At 42.6% G+C, this 20,456-nt stretch overlaps 2 protein-coding genes and 1 long non-coding RNA gene across 3 annotated transcripts; all 3 read left to right on the top strand.

The window, feature by feature from the left end:
* The first annotated feature begins 13 nt into the window (after nt 1–13).
* On the top strand, nt 14–2,224 carry LOC131473914 (zinc finger protein OZF-like). Its single transcript, XM_058651537.1, has one exon. The coding sequence runs from the start codon at nt 14–16 to the stop codon at nt 1,265–1,267; it is 1,254 nt and encodes a 417-aa protein (XP_058507520.1). The 3' UTR covers nt 1,268–2,224.
* Nucleotides 2,225–4,691: 2,467 nt separating this feature from the next.
* Nucleotides 4,692–5,692, top strand: LOC131473920 (uncharacterized). The gene is made up of 3 exons (XR_009242247.1): nt 4,692–5,000; nt 5,082–5,254; nt 5,592–5,692. It is a non-coding gene; the product is annotated as an uncharacterized LOC131473920 (long non-coding RNA).
* Nucleotides 5,693–9,744: 4,052 nt separating this feature from the next.
* LOC131474306 (zinc finger protein 665-like) lies at nt 9,745–17,078 on the top strand. The gene is made up of 4 exons (XM_058652105.1): nt 9,745–10,474; nt 11,072–12,464; nt 14,430–14,440; nt 14,538–17,078. The coding sequence occupies exons 2-4, from the start codon at nt 11,128–11,130 to the stop codon at nt 16,013–16,015; spliced, it is 2,826 nt and encodes a 941-aa protein (XP_058508088.1). The 5' UTR covers nt 9,745–10,474; nt 11,072–11,127; the 3' UTR covers nt 16,016–17,078.
* The last annotated feature ends 3,378 nt before the right edge of the window (nt 17,079–20,456 follow it).

Raw genomic sequence — 20,456 nt, 5'->3', positions numbered from 1 at the left:
GATCAAAGAAAAGATGATGACCAGTCCAGATCAGAGTCCTCACATCAAAGAGGAACAGGAAGATCTCTGGACCAATCAGGAGGTCCATGGCAGCAAGTTCTCGCTCTCTATCGTCCACGTGAAGACGGAAGACGATGAGGACGAACCTCAGTCCTCACAGCTTCATCAAAGTCAACCTGTGCACAGCAGAGAGGCGGAGCCTCCAGACATCGATGGAGATGATCATCTTCACTCCGATAAAGAAGACAACGAGACTTCAGACTCGTGTGAGACTGAAGACAGTGAGGATTATGAGAAGGAGACCAGAGCTCCTGACCAACGTCAGCCTCACGGACACAAACAGAGAGTTTCTACAGGAGAGAAACCGTTTGTCTGCGACGTCTGTGGGAAAAGATTCACAAAGAACAGTGACGTCAAGAGACACATGATGGTCCACACTGGAGAGAAACCCTTTCACTGTGACCTTTGTGGGGAAAGATTCACACAGAAGGGTTCTCTTAAGAGCCACATGATGATACATTCAGGAGAGAGACCATTTCATTGTGACGTTTGTGGGAAAAGCTTCATAGTGAAGCACTCTCTGAAGATACACAAGATGTGCCATACTGGAGAAAAGCCAAATCACTGTGACGTGTGCGGGAAAAGATTCATACAGAAGAGTTATCTTAAGAGCCACATGATGCTACATTCAGGAGAAAAAACGAATCACTGTGACGTGTGCGGGAAAAGCTTCACGTTGAAAGGTTCTCTGAAAAAACACATGATGTTGCATACAGGAACGAAACCATATGGCTGTGATGTTTGTGGGAAAGCATTTATCCGAAAGCGTTCTCTTACTAACCACATCACGGGCCATATCAGAAAAATTCCAGCTCCCTCGAACACACAGACGTCGTCTTTGATGGGTCGTGTAGGAAAGAGACCGTACAGCTGTCACGTGTGCGGGAACACGTTCACGCAGGTGAGTTTCTTCATGAAACATCTGGCGATCCACAGAGCGAAACAGCTGCAGTACAGCTGTGACACCTGCGGGAAAAGATTCAGTTGTAAGTCTGACATTGAGAGACACGCGAGGATCCACACAGGAGAGAAACCGCACGGCTGTGAGGTTTGTGGGAAAAGATTTTCACAGAAAAGTTCGGTGAAGTCACACATGGTCGTCCACGTGGCAGAAAAACCGTTCCACTGCGATTGTTGTTGGAAGTCGTTTTCATGTGCCAAATATCTGAAAAATCACAGGAAGATTCACACAAGAGAGAAAAAATGATTCTGCTCATGTTTACGTTTCACCACATGGTGGCAGCAGCAGCAAACATGTACGTCATCTTTTAAAGGTCCTGGAACAGTGAAGTCACTTTCTTTACTTTTTATTTCTGTGCGTTTCTGTATTTACTTTGAGTTATGTTCCACGACTAGGAAGATTGTTTGTTTTAGATGAGTATAAATATAAAAACAGGAAGACTTGAATTAGAGTAAGACAATATAAATTCATATGTAATTGAAAATCCTGACGAAACCAAGCTTTAGAATTCTTGTTGTGTTTTTTTGTGGTGTTTTTTTTCTTTTCCTTGTTGTAAAATCACACTGAACTATGCTTTTAATAAGTGAAATGAATGTATTCATGTTTAAAAAGAAGTTGAGCATTTGTTTATGTACGTGGCACTAAGCTAAATCAAGTCCTAGCTAAATCTGGTACTTAGCATTTGTTAAATGTTGTGTCTTTTGTTTCCTGACAGAAGTAAATGTACAGTGTTCACCGCGTTCCGGTTCAGAAGTTGGGCAAAAAAAACATGGATTTAAACAAATCTGGGGTTAGCCATTGTTAGCAATACCAGGTGATATCATTGTGAAGAAGCTGTTCTGAGTCCCCCCCCCCCCCCCCAACACCTAAATACACACTCTCAGTTTTATTTTCATGGTTGGTTTTCCATGACTTCAGAGCTCCTCCTCCACATGGCGGCATAAGAGTTCATTGTTTGGGATTGAAAACAACAGTTCATACATTTAAAAAATGTATTGTAATTATTGTAAATTCCATTTCTTTACATTACATTACATTACATGTCATTTAGCAGACGCTTTTATGGAATCGAGTACGATCAGGCAGGGGTGGAGTTGAACTTGTGACCATGATGTTTTTCACACACAGGGTCCCGGTCTTAACCACTGCCGAATAGAAGTCATTTTACATGAATCTTACTGAACCTTTAATAAATGAAACTCATGATGTAAATAAACAGTTTGTGTTGTTTATGCCGCGTTTCCGCATAACTTCACACATTCATCCTCTCATTTTCCCACTGCAGTAGAGGATGAGTGAGTGAAATTAAGTCATATGACTTTGATGTGATTCATGTTATTTAACTCCTTCTTTTCCTTTGGGCTGCTCCCTTCAGGGGTCGCCACAGCGTATCAACCTCCTCCATCTCACCCTGTTCTCTGTGTCCATCTCTCTCACACCAACTAACTTCATGTCCTCTTTCACTACATCCATAAACCTTCTCTTTGGTCTTCCTCTAGACCTCCTGCCTGGCAGTTCCAACCCCAGCATCCTTCTACCAATATACTCACTATCCCTCCTCTGTACATGACCAAACCATCTCATTCTGGCCTCTCTGACCTTATCTCCAAAACATCTAACATGTGCTGTTCCTCTGATTGACTCATTCCTGATCCTATCCATCTTCGTCACTCCCAAAGAGAACCTCAACATCTTCATCTCTGCTACCTCCAGCACTGCTTCCTGTCTTTTCCTCAGTGCCACTGTCTCTAGACCATACAGCATCGCTGGTCTCACCACTGTCTTGTATATCTTTCCTTTCATTCTGGCTGATACTCTTTTATCACACATTACCCCTGACACTTTTCTCCACCCATTCCAACCAGCTTGAACACGTTTCTTCACCTCTTTTCCACAATCTCCACTGCTCTGGACTCTTGACCCTAAATACTTCAAATCCTCCACCTTCTTTATCTCCACTCCCTGTAGCCTCATGGTTCCACTTGGGTTCCTCTCATTCACACACATATATTCTGTCTTGCTGCGACTAACCTTCATTCCTCTCCTTTCTAGAGCATATCTCCACCTGGTCTCTGCTCTCACCACAGATCACAATGTCATCTGCAAACATCATAGTCCATGGAGATTCCTGTCTAACCTCATCTGTCAGTCTGTCTATCACCACCGCAAACAAGAAGGGACTCAAAGCCGAACCCTGATGTAGTCCCACCTCCACCTTGATTTTCTCTGTCACACTTACAGCACACCTCACCGCTGTCTCACAGTTGGCATACATGTCCTGCACCAGGCTAACATACTTATCTGCCACTCCAGACTTCCTCATACAGTACCATAGTTCCTCTCTCTTTTTCCAGATCTACAAAGGCACAATGCAGCTCCCTCTGACCTTCTCTGTATTTCTCTACCAGCATTCTTAAAGCAAATACTGCATCTGTAGTACTCTTTCTAGGCATGAAGCCATACTGTTGCTCACAAATGCTGACTTCTGCTCTCAGTCTAGTTTCCACTACTCTTTCCCATAACTTCATTGTATGGCTCATCAACTTTATTCCTCTATAGTTACTGCAATTCTGAACATCTCCCTTGTTCTTAAAAATGGGCACCATCACACTTCTTCTCCATTCCTCAGGCATCCCCTCATCCCCTTTACTAATCTCTGCTACTTCATGGTTCACAGTAGTCACCTCTTCTACCCTTTGCTCTCTTTCATTTTCCTCATTCATGAGCTCTTCAAAGTACTCTTTCCATCTTCCCATTACTTCTGTGGCACCTGTCAACACATGTCCCTCTCTATCCTTAATCACCCGAACCTGCTGGACGTCTTTCCCATCTCTATCTCTCTGTTTTGCCAACCTGTATAAATCATTCTCTCCCTCCTTACTTTCCAACCTAGCATACAAGTCATCATACGCCCTTTGTTTGGCCTTTGCCACCTCTACCTTTACCTTGTGCTGCATCTCCCTGTACTCCTGTCTGCTCTCTTCAGTCTCCTCAGTGTCCCACTTGTTCTTTGCTAACCTCTTTCTCTTTATAAACTCCTGCACTTCCCCATTCCACCACCAAGTCTCCTTATCTACTTTCCTTCCAGACGACACACCAAGTACTCTCCTACCTGTCTCCCTGATTACATTAGCTGTAGTTGTCCAGTCATCTGGGAGCTCTCCCTGACCACCCAGATTCTTTCTCAACTCCTCCCTGAAAACCGCAGAACAGTCCTCTCTTTTCAGCTTCCACCACTTTGTCCTTTGTTCTGCCTTTGTCCTCTACGTCTTCCTTGTCACCAGATTCATCCTACAAACCACCATCCTATGCTGACTTGCTACACTCTCACCCACCACTACTTTGCAGTCAGTGATCTCCTTCAGAACTCCTGCGTCCACAGTGACTGCAGCGTCCACGGTGACTCCTGCGTCCACGGTTACTCCAGGGTCCACGGTGACTCCGGCGTCCTCGGTGACTCCAGGGTCCACAGTGACTCCAGCGTCCACAGCAGACCATCAGAAAGAAACATGTATGTTTCCTATGGTACTGTGTCATTCTGAATTCAACATGGATCTCTTTTGGAAGTTGTTGACATTTGCATTTGAGACATTATGTAACAATTGTGATTGTGATGATGGTCTACAGGTGCCAGAGGACACTGAGGACCATCCCTACAGCAAAGACATTTCTTTCACACATCATCAACCACACAGATCCTGACTCTCTCAGTCAGGCTTATGTGTGTGAGCATTTAGAGCAGTGATGTTACTGTGGCCAGACAAGAGGACACGTCTTCAAAGAGAGGAAGTGCAAATGATCAAGGAAAGAAAATGTCTTATTCTCAGTACTTCATCACATGTATTCACTGTTACATATTTATGTTGTGTATCATTTCATTTTAGGAAAGGCCCAACAAGCCAAACAGCAACCATGTGACTCCAGTTGTCTGTTAATTCATGTCATTACTCAGGATGAAGGCGTGCTGCAATACCTTAAGGTGAGTGACAATGGCATTTTGTGTGGTGTTTGTGTATTTATATATGAATACCCAAGCTAAACATCTATAATATATTTATAGAAAATCATCAGAGGCAACATTGTGTCTACCTGGGCCAAGAAGGAGGACAGGGTCTTCAGTCTTTTTGAAGATGATGACCAAGTGGACCAGGTGATGCCCTTGTTGTCTGGAGTGGTTGAAAGTCCACAGACAGATAAGAAGTCTGCAGATCCTGTGGCTTTAATCATACAGAGGTGAGATATCAGACACTGACACTGATGTGTAGACTACATGTTTTATATGACTGCATATGTCTCCTTTTAACACACGCTCACTGTCCAACACTATCTATCTATCTATCTATCTTTCTATCTATCTATCTATCTATCTATCTGTCTGTCTGTCTGTCTGTCTATCTATCTATCTATCTATCTATCTAAGACATGGACACATGTGGAACTCAGTTTGACTCCAGGTAAACTGATCATTTAGGAAACTGTTAATCCAGTTTTCACAACAGTTTATATCCCATAATGTATGTGAGTGTCATTAATGACTTCATTATTTTGTTATATCGTTTGGTCTCATCAGAGATAACTCAGCTTCAGAGCCACATATCCAAGGAAGCAAGGCTCAAACTGGAAAGCCTTAGAGAGTGAGGACTTTGTCGTTAGGCGTCTGTAATCCCTGACAACTTTTAGAAAAATGTAAATAGTTACTTGTCTGCTATGCATATGTTGCCCGTGGGAATTTGATATACACACACAGGACACAAAAACTGGGGTTTTATAGCTTTACTCAATGCAATGGGACAGTCGTCCAAATCAATAACCCAAAAATCGGCGGGCTGTTGACAGATTTTATATTTAAAAAGAAATAAAAAATAACATACAAAAATGTCCCAAAGTACGGCAGTGGCCGAGGAAACTTCACCACTCGTCTTCACCACGTGTTTGAGCTTTCTTCACTCAGCACCGAAGTTAGCTGCTAATCGTGGTTCACATCCGTTCGAATCAAGCAAGTGTCCGTTACCCACTTTTAAGATCTCCGGCACGCATTCACAGAGGGAAAAAAACACAACAACCCAGAATGCACTTCGCGGCAAAACCCTAACTGGGCTCAATGCTGCCACCCTGTGACCAAAAAGTGTCTGTGTGCATTTCTGTTTTTTACAAAAAGATTAAATGGAGAAAGAGAACACAATAAACAAAGAACACATGAAAATGTAACATTACAGTGTACAAGAACTTCTGCGTTTATTTACCACCCGGCTACACATACAAATAAAAACCATATATCATTCATTACTTGTATTCTATTCATTACATGGATTTGAAAGTTATACAACTTCCTGTGCAGAATCAAGGGTTTCAGTGCTTTTGTTTTACTTTCATCAAAATACCTACTGATGTCCAACTGGCTGGTGACACTATGTTGTATCGACGTGATAATCATATAAACGTGACACTATGTTGTATCGACGTGATAATCATATAAACGTGACACTATGTTGTATCGACGTGATAATCATATACACGTGACGCTATGTTGTATCGAAGTGATAATCATATAAACGTGACGCTATGTTGTATCGACGTGATAATCATATACACGTGACGCTATGTTGTATCGAAGTGATAATCATATAAACGTGACGCTATGTTGTATCGACATGATAATCATATACACGTGACGCTATGTTGTATCGAAGTGATAATCATATAAACGTGACGCTATGTTGTATCGACGTGATAATCATATACACGTGACGCTATGTTGTATCGACGTGATAATCATATAAACGTGACACTACGTTGTATCGACGTGATAATCATATACACGTGACGCTATGTTGTATCGACGTGATAATCATATACACGTGACGCTATGTTGTATCGACGTGATAATCATATACACGTGACGCTATGTTGTATCGACGTGATAATCATATACACGTGACGCTATGTTGTATCGACGTGATAATCATATAAACGTGACGCTATGTTGTATCGACGTGATAATCATATAAACGTGACGCTATGTTGTATCGACGTGATAATCATATACACGTGACGCTATGTTGTATCGACGTGATAATCATATACACGTGACGCTATGTTGTATCGACGTGATAATCATATACACGTGACGCTATGTTGTATCGACGTGATAATCATATACACGTGACGCTATGTTGTATCGACGTGATAATCATATACACGTGACGCTATGTTGTATCGACGTGATAATCATATACACGTGACGCTATGTTGTATCGACGTGATAATCATATACACGTGACGCTATGTTGTATCGACGTGATAATCATATAAACGTGACGCTATGTTGTATCGACGTGATAATCATATACACGTGACGCTATGTTGTATCGAAGTGATAATCATATAAACGTGACGCTATGTCGTATCGACGTGATAATCATATAAACGTGACGCTATGTCGTATCGACGTGATAATCATATAAACGTGACGCTATGTTGTATCGACGTGATAATCATATAAACGTGACGCTATGTTGTATCGACGTGATAATCATATACACGTGACGCTATGTTGTATCGACGTGATAATCATATACACCTGACGCTATGTTGTATCGACGTGATAATCATATAAACGTGACGCTATGTTGTATCGACGTGATAATCATATAAACGTGACGCTATGTTGTATCGACGTGATAATCATATACACGTGACGCTATGTTGTATCGACGTGATAATCATATACACGTGACGCTATGTTGTATCGAAGTGATAATCATATAAACGTGACGCTATGTTGTATCGACGTGATAATCATATAAACGTGACGCTATGTTGTATCGACGTGATAATCATATACACGTGACGCTATGTTGTATCGACGTGATAATCATATACACGTGACGCTATGTTGTATCGACGTGATAATCATATAAACGTGACACTATGTTGTATCGACGTGATAATCATATAAACGTGACACTATGTTGTATCGACGTGATAATCATATAAACGTGACACTATGTTGTATCGACGTGATAATCATATACACGTGACGCTATGTTGTATCGACGTGATAATCATATAAACGTGACGCTATGTTGTATCGACGTGATAATCATATACACGTGACGCTATGTTGTATCGAAGTGATAATCATATAAACGTGACGCTATGTTGTATCGACGTGATAATCATATACACGTGACGCTATGTTGTATCGAAGTGATAATCATATAAACGTGACGCTATGTCGTATCGACGTGATAATCATATAAACGTGACGCTATGTTGTATCGACGTGATAATCATATAAACGTGACGCTATGTTGTATCGACGTGATAATCATATAAACGTGACGCTATGTCGTATCGACGTGATAATCATATAAACGTGACGCTATGTTGTATCGACGTGATAATCATATACACGTGACGCTATGTTGTATCGACGTGATAATCATATACACCTGACGCTATGTTGTATCGACGTGATAATCATATAAACGTGACGCTATGTTGTATCGACGTGATAATCATATAAACGTGACGCTATGTTGTATCGACGTGATAATCATATACACGTGACGCTATGTTGTATCGAAGTGATAATCATATAAACGTGACGCTATGTTGTATCGACGTGATAATCATATAAACGTGACACTATGTTGTATCGACGTGATAATCATATAAACGTGACACTATGTTGTATCGACGTGATAATCATATACACGTGACGCTATGTTGTATCGACGTGATAATCATATAAACGTGACGCTATGTTGTATCGACGTGATAATCATATACACGTGACACTATGTTGTATCGACGTGATAATCATATACACGTGACGCTATGTTGTATCGACGTGATAATCATATACACGTGACGCTATGTTGTATCGACGTGATAATCATATAAACGTGACGCTATGTTGTATCGACGTGATAATCATATACACGTGACGCTATGTTGTATCGACGTGATAATCATATACTCGTGACGCTATGTTGTATCGACGTGATAATCATATACACGTGACGCTATGTTGTATCGACGTGATAATCATATACACGTGACGCTATGTTGTATCGACGTGATAATCATATAAACGTGACGCTATGTTGTATCGACGTGATAATCATATACACGTGACGCTATGTTGTATCGACGTGATAATCATATACACGTGACGCTATGTTGTATCGACGTGATAATCATATAAACGTGACGCTATGTTGTATCGACGTGATAATCACATAAACGTGACACTATGTTGTATCGACTTGATAATCATATAAACGTGATACTATGTTGTATTGACGTGATAATCACATAAATGTAATACTATATTGTGTAAACGTGATAATTAAATGTTGAAAGAACTGCGTGCCTGTTTCCAATCGGCATTTATATATTTTAGCAGTTTGGCTATAACATTTCATAGTTTACAAAGTGACATTAATTATTCACAAATTGCACAGAAAGAACATTTCTGTGTTCATAAAAGTCAACACGAGTGTTTATTCTTCTCTATTCCTGTCGCACACTGGGATAAAAGTCTCTTGTCAACAAGTGTCTGTGAAATACGCGTGTGTAAATAAAGTTTCAATAAAAGTAACGTCATCACGTTAGTAAACGTCATCACGTTTCAGACGCAATCTCTTCTGTGACCCAATCAGAGTGTCGTGTAGTAGAACGTGAGGGGGTGTGTCGTCGAGTGAGGGGGTGTGTCGTCGAGTGGTCTGCAGCTAGACCCTTCTCATTTACTCGGGATGATGCCAGTCTTGTTGCTAACAACAAACTGTAGCGAGTCTTTTCTTAAAGTCTCGTTTTTATTTACGTCACATTTTCATCTCATTCAAATACAGAGCCGCGGCTAATGCATGCTAACACTGTTAGCATCGGCGTCTGTGCTCCGCGCCGAGCGCGTTAGCTCCCGTTAGTTCGGCTAGCTCTTGTTGATTCACTTCAGTTCATAGCAGCTCCTGTTAGCTTATGCTAGCTTACATTGATATGTGAAGTCTAAGCGCGTCAGCTTCCGTCTGACCGCGCTAGCTCAGTCTGTTAGCTCCTGTTAGCTTATGCTAGCTTACATTGATATGTGAAGTCTAAGCGCGTCAGCTTCCGTCTGACCGCGCTAGCTCAGTCTGTTAGCTCCTGTTAGCTTATGCTAGCTTACATTGATATGTGAAGTCTAAGCGCGTCAGCTTCCGTCTGACCGCGCTAGCTCAGTCTGTTAGCTCCTGTTAGCTTAGACCAGTGTGCAAAGCAACAGCTGTTAGCAGCTAGCTCGGTTAGCAGCTAACGACAGAACCAGGAGAGGCTGCCTGAAGACAGACGCCCTTTAGCGGACTCTTCAACAGGTGACACAATACGATAAGATCGTCCCGGGTGGAAACATTTTCAGTGTCACAACAAAGTAGAAATAAGAATAAAGACTTTTAAACAACCAATGAAAACAAGGTAAACAATGACAGCGTGTGTACACAGTACACAGTTATTATTTACAGTATTACTCAGGGAACAATGATACAAACCTAATACTTATATATAATTATAAAACATTTAATGACCAGCATGTTATTCAATTTTTTTGATTATTTTTGTTGAATGTTATTTTTTTCTTTTAAAGGTGACATTTAATAAATGCTGTAGATATGCCACTAAAGATTAGAATCGGTAATCGATCAGTTTGGTTCATAAAATGTCAGAAAATATGGATCGATGTCTGGAAATGATGATGTTTTTGTCCACAAACACAAAATGATTTCATTTGAATGATTTCTTTGTTTTATGGAGCAAAAAAGCAGAAAATATTCACATTTAAGAAGCTGCAAAATCACAGAAACTGGTTTTAAAACTAAAAAACTTTTTGAATTTGAAATTTAGTTTTTACATTATTTTATGGAAAACACTGTTTTATCGTAACGATTAGATTAGTGTAGTTCAATAACTGGTGACTGAAGTTATGAATTGTAATCATGAAACATTTTTATTGATCATATTTTATTGAGTTATTGATCATGCACTGAAAAGCTTTTTTTATTTTTATTTTCACAGTTTTATGGGAAACAAACGTGCAACATCTGCTGATCAAAGAAGAGCTTCACACTGAGATGATGACCCGTCCAGATCAGGAGGAGCCAGAGAGTCCTCACATCAAAGAGGAAGAGGAAGATCTGTGGACCAATCAGGAGGAAGAGCAGCTTCATGACACGGAGGAGGCAGATGATGTAAAGTTCTCACTCACTGTTGTTCAAGTGAAAACTGAAGATGACTCAGAGAGTCCTCACATCAAAGAGGAACAGGAAGATCTCTGGACCAATCAGGAGGTCCATGGCAACAAAGACTCGCTCTCTATCGTCCAGGTGAAGACGGAAGACGATGAGGACGAACCTCAGTCCTCACAGCTTCATCAAAGTCAACCTGTGAACAGCAGAGAGGCGGAGCCTCCAGACACTGATGGAGATGATCATCTTCACTCCGATAAAGAAGACAACGAGACTTCAGACTCGTGTGAGACTGAAGACAGTGAGGATTATGAGAAGGAGACCAGAGCTCCTGACCAACGTCAGCCTCATGGACACAAACGGAGAGTTTCTACAGGAGAGAAACCGTTTGTCTGCGACGTCTGTGGGAAAAGATTCACAACAAAGAGTGACGTTAAGAGACACATGGTGGTCCACACTGGAGAGAAACCCTTTCACTGTGATGTTTGTGGGGAAAGATTTACACAGAAGTCCATTCTGAAGAGACACATGGTGGTCCACACTGGAGAGAAACCGTATCACTGTCACGTTTGTGGGAAAAGATTCACACAGAAAGGTACTCTTGATGTGCATATGCTGATCCACACAGGAGAGAAACCATACATCTGTGATGTCTGTGGGAAAAGATTTATGACAAAGAGTGATGTTAAGAGACACATGGTTGTCCACACCGGAGAGAAACCGTTCAGCTGTGATGTTTGTGGGGAAAAATTTACACAGGCAAGTTTTCTGAAGAAGCATGCGAGAATTCATACAGGAGAGAAACCGTACGGCTGTGACGTCTGTGGAAGCAGATTCACAGCAAAGTGCAATCTTAAGAGACACATGATGATCCACACTGGAGAGAAGCCGTTCAGCTGTGACGTCTGTGGGGAAAGAATGAAACAGAAGAATTCTCTCGAGGTGCATATGAGACTTCATACAGGAGAGAAACCACACAGCTGCGATGTTTGTGGGAAACGATTCCGACAGAAATCCATCCTTAAGAGACACGTGATGGTTCATACAGAAGAGAAACCGTGTAGCTGTGACATCTGTGGGAAAAGATTCCCGTTAAAGAGTGACGTTAAGAAACACCTGCGGGTTCACACGGGAGAGAAACCGTGTCGCTGCGATGTTTGTGGGCAAAAGTTTAAACAGAAGAATTCTCTGAAGATGCACATGAGACTTCACACAGGAGAAAAGTCCTGAATCAGAATCGGGATTATTCATGTGATTATGAAACCTTGATAAATGTTTGATCAATGATGAAGAACATTCTGTGTTGACTGTTGGAGATTTGAAAGACAAAAACATTTGAAAACTTTCTTTTAGATGTTTTGTTGTAAAGCTGTGTCGCTGTCAGTGATTCTTAAACTCTGTTACACTTCAAAAATAACGTTGATTTACAAATACAGTGTGGACGTGTGAGAGTATAAAACAAATCTAAAGTTGATAAACAGGAGAACATAAGAAAGAATAAACTAAAGATAAAATTGTCAGTAAAAAGAGAAAAATAAATGAATAAAAATGGAAAATAGATGCAAGAAAACTCAAAATCGAGTTTTTATTTCTGTCTTATTGAATGAATGAATGAATGTGGAATCAGGCAAAAAGTAAGAAAAAAAGCATCACAATCCTTTTTTCTGTGACAAAATGATCTTTTCAACCAATAAATAAAACTAATATAATAAACTGGTGTTTAACTGTTTTCCACTACAGGTCAGAGGTCAGTTGTCCACTAGATGTCGCCACTGTGCTCCTTTAACTGATGTGGTCCAGCAGCTTCATCTTCTCTCACTCACACACACACACACACATACACACATACACACTCACTCACTCACTCATTCAATCATTCACACACACATTCACACACACACACACACCCACTCACGCACTCACTCACTTTTGACCCTGGTCAGTTTCCGTCCGCGCTGTGGGCGGGGCCGTGTGCGCGGACGGTACTTCCGTGTTTACTCGGGATGATGCTAACAACAAACTGTAGCGAGTCTTTCTTTAAAGTCACGCTTTTTTACTTATTTACGTCACGTTTTCAAATACGGAACCGCTGCTAATGTAGGCTAACACTGTTAGCATCGGCGCATGTGTTCCGCATCGAGCGCGTTAGCTTCTGTTAGCTCCCGTTAGCTTCGGTTAGCTTACACAGCTGCTGTAAACAGAAACAGGTGAAGCTGGACAGGAGCTTCCGGTCAGTGTTAGCCGTTAGCTTGGCTCAAAGCTAACGAACATAATGATGAAGCAGGAGCGGCTGCGTGAAAACAGACGCCCTCTAGCGGACTGTTCTACAGGTGACTATTTGAATGATAACCTATTTTGTTTGCTACCATGGACTGTGACGTCATCATTTTTTGATTATCACTTATCTAAGTGTTTGTTCTTGTTCAAAACTTTATTAACAAAGATTTGTGATGATCACGTGATTCATATTTAGTTTATTAGTTTATACATAATGTTTTTATTTAAATGCTGTTTGTGTGTATGTGGTTGGCATGAGGGTGAATGTGGCTGAATGAGGGTGAACGTGGATGAATGTTAATGCTACAGTCTTTTTGTTTTGTTAAAGAAAACATGTCCTTCCTCCTGATAACTTAGCTCACTGGTCATAGTTAATTTTTCTCCAGCCGAGCTTTTTTTTAATCAGAAAAACAATTTATTATGGTTATTGTTATTATTATAATTATTATAATTATTAATAACAACAATAATAATATTATTATTATTAATGTTATTGTTATTATTATTATTATTATTATTATTGCTGCATCTTGAGTCAAAGAAACTTAAAGTTCTTTAACATTTGTGGGAAACTCTTTAAGGTTCTTGTGTAAGTTGTAATTAACCATAACTAACATTTTTTTACTGCTTTGGAGACTTAAAGTTCTTACTCATTTTTAGCTCCTCAATAACCTTCTACACCTTCTTCTTTTAGATGTTTGAAGTGAGCTAATATGAGCTAATAATAGCTCTTATTAGCTAATATTAACTATTACCTATGAGCTAATTTGAACACAAGTGACGTATTCTACAGTTCCAGTTCCAATCCAACAATAAACCTGTTAAGGTTCATCCAGGTCATTGTTTCTTGAAGAGCGTTATACAAGAAAATGGATTTTGTTGAGTTTCACTGAGATGTTTCTCTTCTTCAGTTGTGACTCAGGTGAAAAATAGCAGGTGTTTTTTTCTCAGTGTTTTTATTTCCTGTGAAACAGAGCAGGTCGTTCATGTGTGTGTGTGTGTGTGTTTGTCTCCTGCAGACATCCAACATCTGCTGCTGATCAAAGAAGAGCTTCACACTGAGATGATGACCCGTCCAGATCAGGAGGAGCCAGAGAGTCCTCACATCAAAGAGGAACAGGAAGATCTGTGGACCAATCAGGAGGAAGAGCAGCTTCATGACACGGAGGAGGCTGATGATGGAAAGTTCTCACTCACTGTTGTTCAAGTGAAAACTGAAGATGACTCAGAGAGTCCTCACATCAAAGAGGAACACAAAGATCTCTGGACCAATCAGGAGGTCCATGGCAACAAGTTCTCGCTCTCTATCGTCCACGTGAAGACGGAAGAGGCTGAGGACGAACCTCAGTCCTCACAGCTTCATCGAAGTCAACCTGAGGACAGCAGAGAGGCGGAGCCTCCAGACACTGATGGAGATGATCATCTTTACTCCGATAAAGAAGACAACGAGACTTCAGACTCGTGTGAGACTGAAGACAGTGAGGACGATGGTTTGGAGGAGACCAGAGCTCCTGACCAACGTCAGCCTCACAGACACAAACAGAGCGTTTCTACAGGAGAGAAACCGTTTGTCTGCGACGTCTGTGGGAAAAGATTTTCACATCAGGGTTCTCTGAAGATCCACATGAGCGTTCATACAGGAGAGAGACAGTGTGGCTGTGACACGTGTGGGAAAACCTTTACAAAAAAGTCTAATCTTAAACGACACATGGTGGTCCATTCAGACGAGGAACCGTGCAGCTGTGATGTTTGTGGGAAAAGATTCACACAGAGGTGTTCTCTCAAGATCCACATGAGAATTCATACAGGTGAGAGACCCTGTGGCTGTGAATTCTGTGGGAAAACCTTTAAACAGACGAGTGCTCTCAAGACACACATGATGATCCACACTGGAGAGAAACCGTGTCGCTGTGATGTTTGTGGGAAAAGTTTTACAAAGAAAAGTGATGTCAAGAGACACATGATGGTCCACACAGAAGAGAAACCCTACAAATGTGATATGTGTGGAAAAAGATTTAAAGAGAAGTCCACTCTGAAGAGACACATGGTGGTCCACAGCGGAGAGAAACCGTGCAGCTGTGATGTTTGTGGGGAAAGATTTACACAGAAGTCTATTCTTAAAAGACACATGATGGTCCACACAGAGGAGAAACCGTGTCGCTGTGACGTCTGTGGGAAAAGATTCAAAGAGAAGTCCACTCTCAAGAGACACATGGTGGTCCACACGGGAGAGAAACCGTGTCGCTGTGACGTCTGTGGGAAAAGATTCACAATCAGTTGTAACCTGAAGAGCCACATGAGGCTCCACACCGGAGAGAAACCGTTTCACTGTGACGCCTGTGGGAAGAAATTCACTCACAAACATTCTCTCAACATCCACATGAGAATTCACAAAGGAGAGAAACCGCGTGTTTGTGACGTCTGTGGGGAAAGATTCACAAAGACGTGTAACCGTAAACAGCACATGAAAATTCACCATGTTTCGTTAACCGCCTAGACGACGTCGACGTTTCTGACTTCGTCATGTTCATTTCAAATATTTCAACTCTAGTGTCTGTCATGGACATTAGAACATGACTAATAAAATAATCATTGTATCTGTGAAAATGAATACTTAATTGGGTTTGAACAGTTTCCTCAATGATTTCACACAGATATTTAACACAGATAATTCAATAATGTCTTATATTTTATTATGAATATTGATAACTTCAGGCTTCCATATGTCCAAAAGTGACTGACAGTAACTCTGTAGTGTGTGAACTATGAACCAGCTAGTTCCCGCCTCCTCGGCACGAGCTCAACGATAAATCTAACACACCAAGAGAGGCGGGACTTAAGGCAGAACAGCCAATCATCAGCTTGTCACACTCAAAGCCCGTGTCATGTTTGAGGCAACAACATATATTAAAATATCGAGATATCGCCCAGCCCTAGTGGACAACGTCCGTAAGTACTTCTTTTATTTAGACGTATTTCAAAAAAATGTACTCAAACATAAACATGTTATCAACAACATGTGTTGTGATTAACCTCAGTAACACAAAGTGACCACATGAGGCAGCACTGGACCAGCGGCTCACATACGTATACTTTAGTTTTTCTCATGTTTGAAATATAGCAAAAAAGAGATCTTTTTAGAATGAGAAACATTTTATCCATGTCATATTTTGTACTTTCTGATACAGTGATTTTATCATGTGTTTATATATGTTTATTTATATTCACTGCCTGGCCAAAAAAAAGTCGCCCCCTAAAAAAAAGGGTCACACCGCTGGACCGCCTTTAGCTTTGATTACGGCACTCATTCACTGTAGCATTGTTTCCATAAGCTACTGCAAAGCCTTCTCCAGCACATCCCAAAGATTCTCAATGTGGTTAAGGTCTGGACTCTGTGGTGAAAATGATGTCTCATGCTCCCTGAAACACTCTTTCTTGGAATAGTTAGTCAGCTGACCTCATTCTTTGGGCACATGATGTTGCTGAACCTAGACCTGACCAACTGCAGCAACCCTTTACCTGTTTGCTTAGTTAAATCCAGGTGGTGACTTTTTTTTTGACCAGGCAGTGTATGTATGTATGTATATATATATATATATATATATACAAGATTCAAGATTCAAGATTCAAGATTCTTTATTGTCATTATGCAAGCATAACAAAATTTCCTCCCGAGACTCTCAGCAAACATTGAAATACGCATGAACAAAACAGAAAACAAGAAAGGTTATTGCAGGTGAAATGTGCAAAAAGTGAACAGTGCAGGGAAATGTATGTACAGGGGGAAAAAGGGGCAGTTGTATTATAAATATAAATATAAAGTGCAGAACTTAGTGCCAGACCTGTGTCATCCACTACAGAGGGGGGAGGGGGGGGGGGGGGTTTATTGATTTCACAGCCCTGGGGAAGAAGCTGTCCCTGAGTCTTTTGGTGGAGGATCTGATGATCCTGTACCGTTTTCCTGATGGAAGTGGTGCAAAAAGAGCGTTGCCTGGGTGGGTGGGGTCTGTTGCTATCCGTCTGGCCCTCCTCTGGAGTCGTGCGGTGTAAACAGAATCCAGATCAGGTAGACGGCGGCCCACAATCCCCTGTGCAGTTCTCACCACCCGGGCTAAGTCCTTCCTGTTTTGTGACGTGCAGCTGCCGTACCACACCGTCACACTGAGACACAGGATGCTCTCTATCGTGGCTCTGTAAAAGTTTGTGAGCAGCTGAGGAGAGAGTCCAGTCCTCTTCAGCTTCCTGAGGAAGAAGAGCCTTTGTTGAGCCTTCTTCACCAGGTGCGAAGTGTTCACACTCCATGAGAGGTCAGAGGAAATGTGGATTCCCAGGAACTTGATGTTGTCTACACGCTCCACTCCCTCTCCTTGTATGCAGAGTGGAGCGTGTTCAGTCTTCCTGGACCTCCTGTAGTCTACTATGACCTCCTTTGTTTTGGTGGTGTTCAGGATGAGGTTGTTCCTGGAGCACCATTGTGTGATGTGCTGGACCTCTTCTCTGTAGTGGGTCTCATCATTGTTGGATATGAGACCCACCACGGTGGTGTCGTCCGCAAACTTTACAACCATGTTTGTGGGATGGATGGCAGAGCACTCCTGTGTGAAGAGAGTGAAGAGGGCTGGGCTGAGCACACAACCCTGTGGCGTTCCGGTGTTGAGGACCAGCGGTGCAGAGGTGGACCCCCGTATCCTAACCACCTGGGGTCTGTTGGTGAGGAAGTCGCTGATCCAGGAGCAGAGCGATGGTGCCAAACCCAGATTGTGCAGTTTCAGCGCCAACACGTCCGGGAGAACGGTGTTAAACGCTGAACTAAAGTCCACAAACAGCATCCTGACGTAAGTGTTTGGATGCTGCAGGTGAGTCAGGGTCGTGTGAAGTGCTAATGAGACAGCATCCTCCGTGGAGCGGTTCTCCCTGTAGGCGAACTGCAGACTGTCCAGGCCCGCAGGGATGGCGTCTTTGATGTACTTCAGGAGGATCCGCTCGAAGCACTTCATTATGACTGGGGTCAGGGCGACAGGACGGAAGTCATTGAGACAGGTGACAGTGGATTTTTTGGGCACAGGCACAATGATGGAGGACTTCAGGCAGACAGGGACTGAGGAGAGCTGCAGCGACATGTTGAAAATGTCCAGAAAAACTGCTGCTAGCTGATCCGCACATGACTTCAGTGTCCGACCTGACACCTTATCTGGGCCTGCCGCCTTGTTGGTGTTGATCCTCCTCAGGGTGGACGTCACCTGGTGCAGCTGCAGGGTGAGAGGCTGGTGCTGCACCTCTGGCTGAGGAAGATGTACAGTCCTTCTGCTCGGAGAGTCGAAGCGTGCGAAGAAGCTGTTTAAAGTGTCAGGCAGAGTGGGGTCGTGGCTGGCCTGCTGCTCACTACGCTTGTAGTCAGTGAGGGTCTTGATGCCTTTCCACATGTTGCGGGTATTGTTGTCGCGGAAGTGTTCCTCGATGCGTTGCCTGTACCGATGTTTCGCCAGCTGGATGCCCTTCTTCAATTCTTTTCGGGCCCTGCTATAAGCCAGTTTGTCTCCTACTCTGTAGGCTGCATCCCGGGCTTTTAGCAGGGACCGCACTGTGCCGTCCACCCATGGCTTCTGGTTGGGAAAAACCGTGATTGTTTTTGTGGGTAGAACAGCGTCGGTGCAGAAGTGAATGTAGGACAGCACAGATGACGTGTAATCCTCTAGGTTTGCATCCCTTTTGAACACCTCCCAGTCTGTCTGTTCAAAGCAGTCCTGTAAGGCTGCAGAGGCCTCCTCAGTCCAAACCTGGATGGTCTTGGTGGTGGGTTTGGACCTGCAGATCAGAGGTCTGTAGGCAGGAATCAGCTCCACAGAAATATGGTCTGACATGCCAAAGTGAGGTGCTGCTGCAGCCTTGTATGCCCCTTTGATGTTACAGTACAGTTGATCCAGTGTGTTATTGTCTCTTGTTGGAAACTTGATGAATTTGTGGAATTTGGGGAAGACAGCCTTTAGTTCCACATGGTTAAAGTCCCCAGCCACTATCACAGCCGCTTCTGGATTCGCGTTCATTTGGCCGCTGATGAGGCAGTACAGCTCCTCCAGTGCTAGCTTAGCATTAGCTCGCGGTGGAATGTACACGGCTACGATAACAACAGAGCTGAGTTCTCTCACCAGTTTGAACGGTCTGCACTTCACTGCCAGATATTCCAGGTCGGGGGAGCAGAGTGTTGAGATGACATTCGTAGCTGTACACCAGGAGTCGTGGATGTACAGCGCCAAACCTCCGCCTTTGGACTTGTCTGAAGCTGCAGTCCTGTCGGCTCGAAACAAAGAGCGGCCGGCTAGCTCCACCGCCGCGTCGGGGATGTTGTTGTCCAGCCAGGTTTCGGTGAAAATTGCCACACAGCTGTCCATCCGACGTGAGACGATCCTCAGCTGAATTTCGTCCAGTTTGTTAGCGAGTGACCTGACGTTGGCGAGGAGGACACTGGGCAAAGCCGGTCTGTGTGGGTTAGCTTGTAGCCTAGCACGCAGCCCGCTCCGCTTACCCCGCTTTCGTTTCCGTAGCCTCCGCCGTCTCCTTGGCCACAGAGGGGGGATGGTGGGAGCCTCTATGGTCCGCTGCATACATACACTGTACATGTACATATACATATACACTACCGTTCAAAAGTTTGGGGTCACCCAAACAATTTTGTGTTTTCCATGAAAAGTCACACTTATTCACCACCATACGTTGTGAAATGAATAGAAAATAGAGTCAAGACATTGACAAGGTTAGAAATAATGATTTGTATTTGAAATACGATTTTTTTTACATCAAACTTTGCTTTCGTCAAAGAATCCTCCATTTGCAGCAATTACAGCATTGCAGACCTTTGGCATTCTAGCTGTTAATTTGTTGAGGTAATCTGGAGAAATTGCACCCCACGCTTCCAGAAGCAGCTCCCACAAGTTGGATTG

This window comes from Solea solea, chromosome 15 (assembly GCF_958295425.1).
Source record: "Solea solea chromosome 15, fSolSol10.1, whole genome shotgun sequence".
NCBI lineage: Eukaryota > Metazoa > Chordata > Actinopteri > Pleuronectiformes > Soleidae > Solea > Solea solea.
Note: the sequence above shows the minus strand (reverse complement) of the source record. Positions and strands in the feature narration are given on the sequence as shown.

Bases quoted from the DNA above. Each gene is read 5' to 3' on its own strand.
- LOC131473914 (XM_058651537.1), top strand. From the start codon at position 14: ATGATGACCAGTCCAGATCAGAGTCCTCACATCAAAGAGGAACAGGAA.
- LOC131474306 (XM_058652105.1), top strand. From the start codon at position 11,128: ATGATGACCCGTCCAGATCAGGAGGAGCCAGAGAGTCCTCACATCAAA.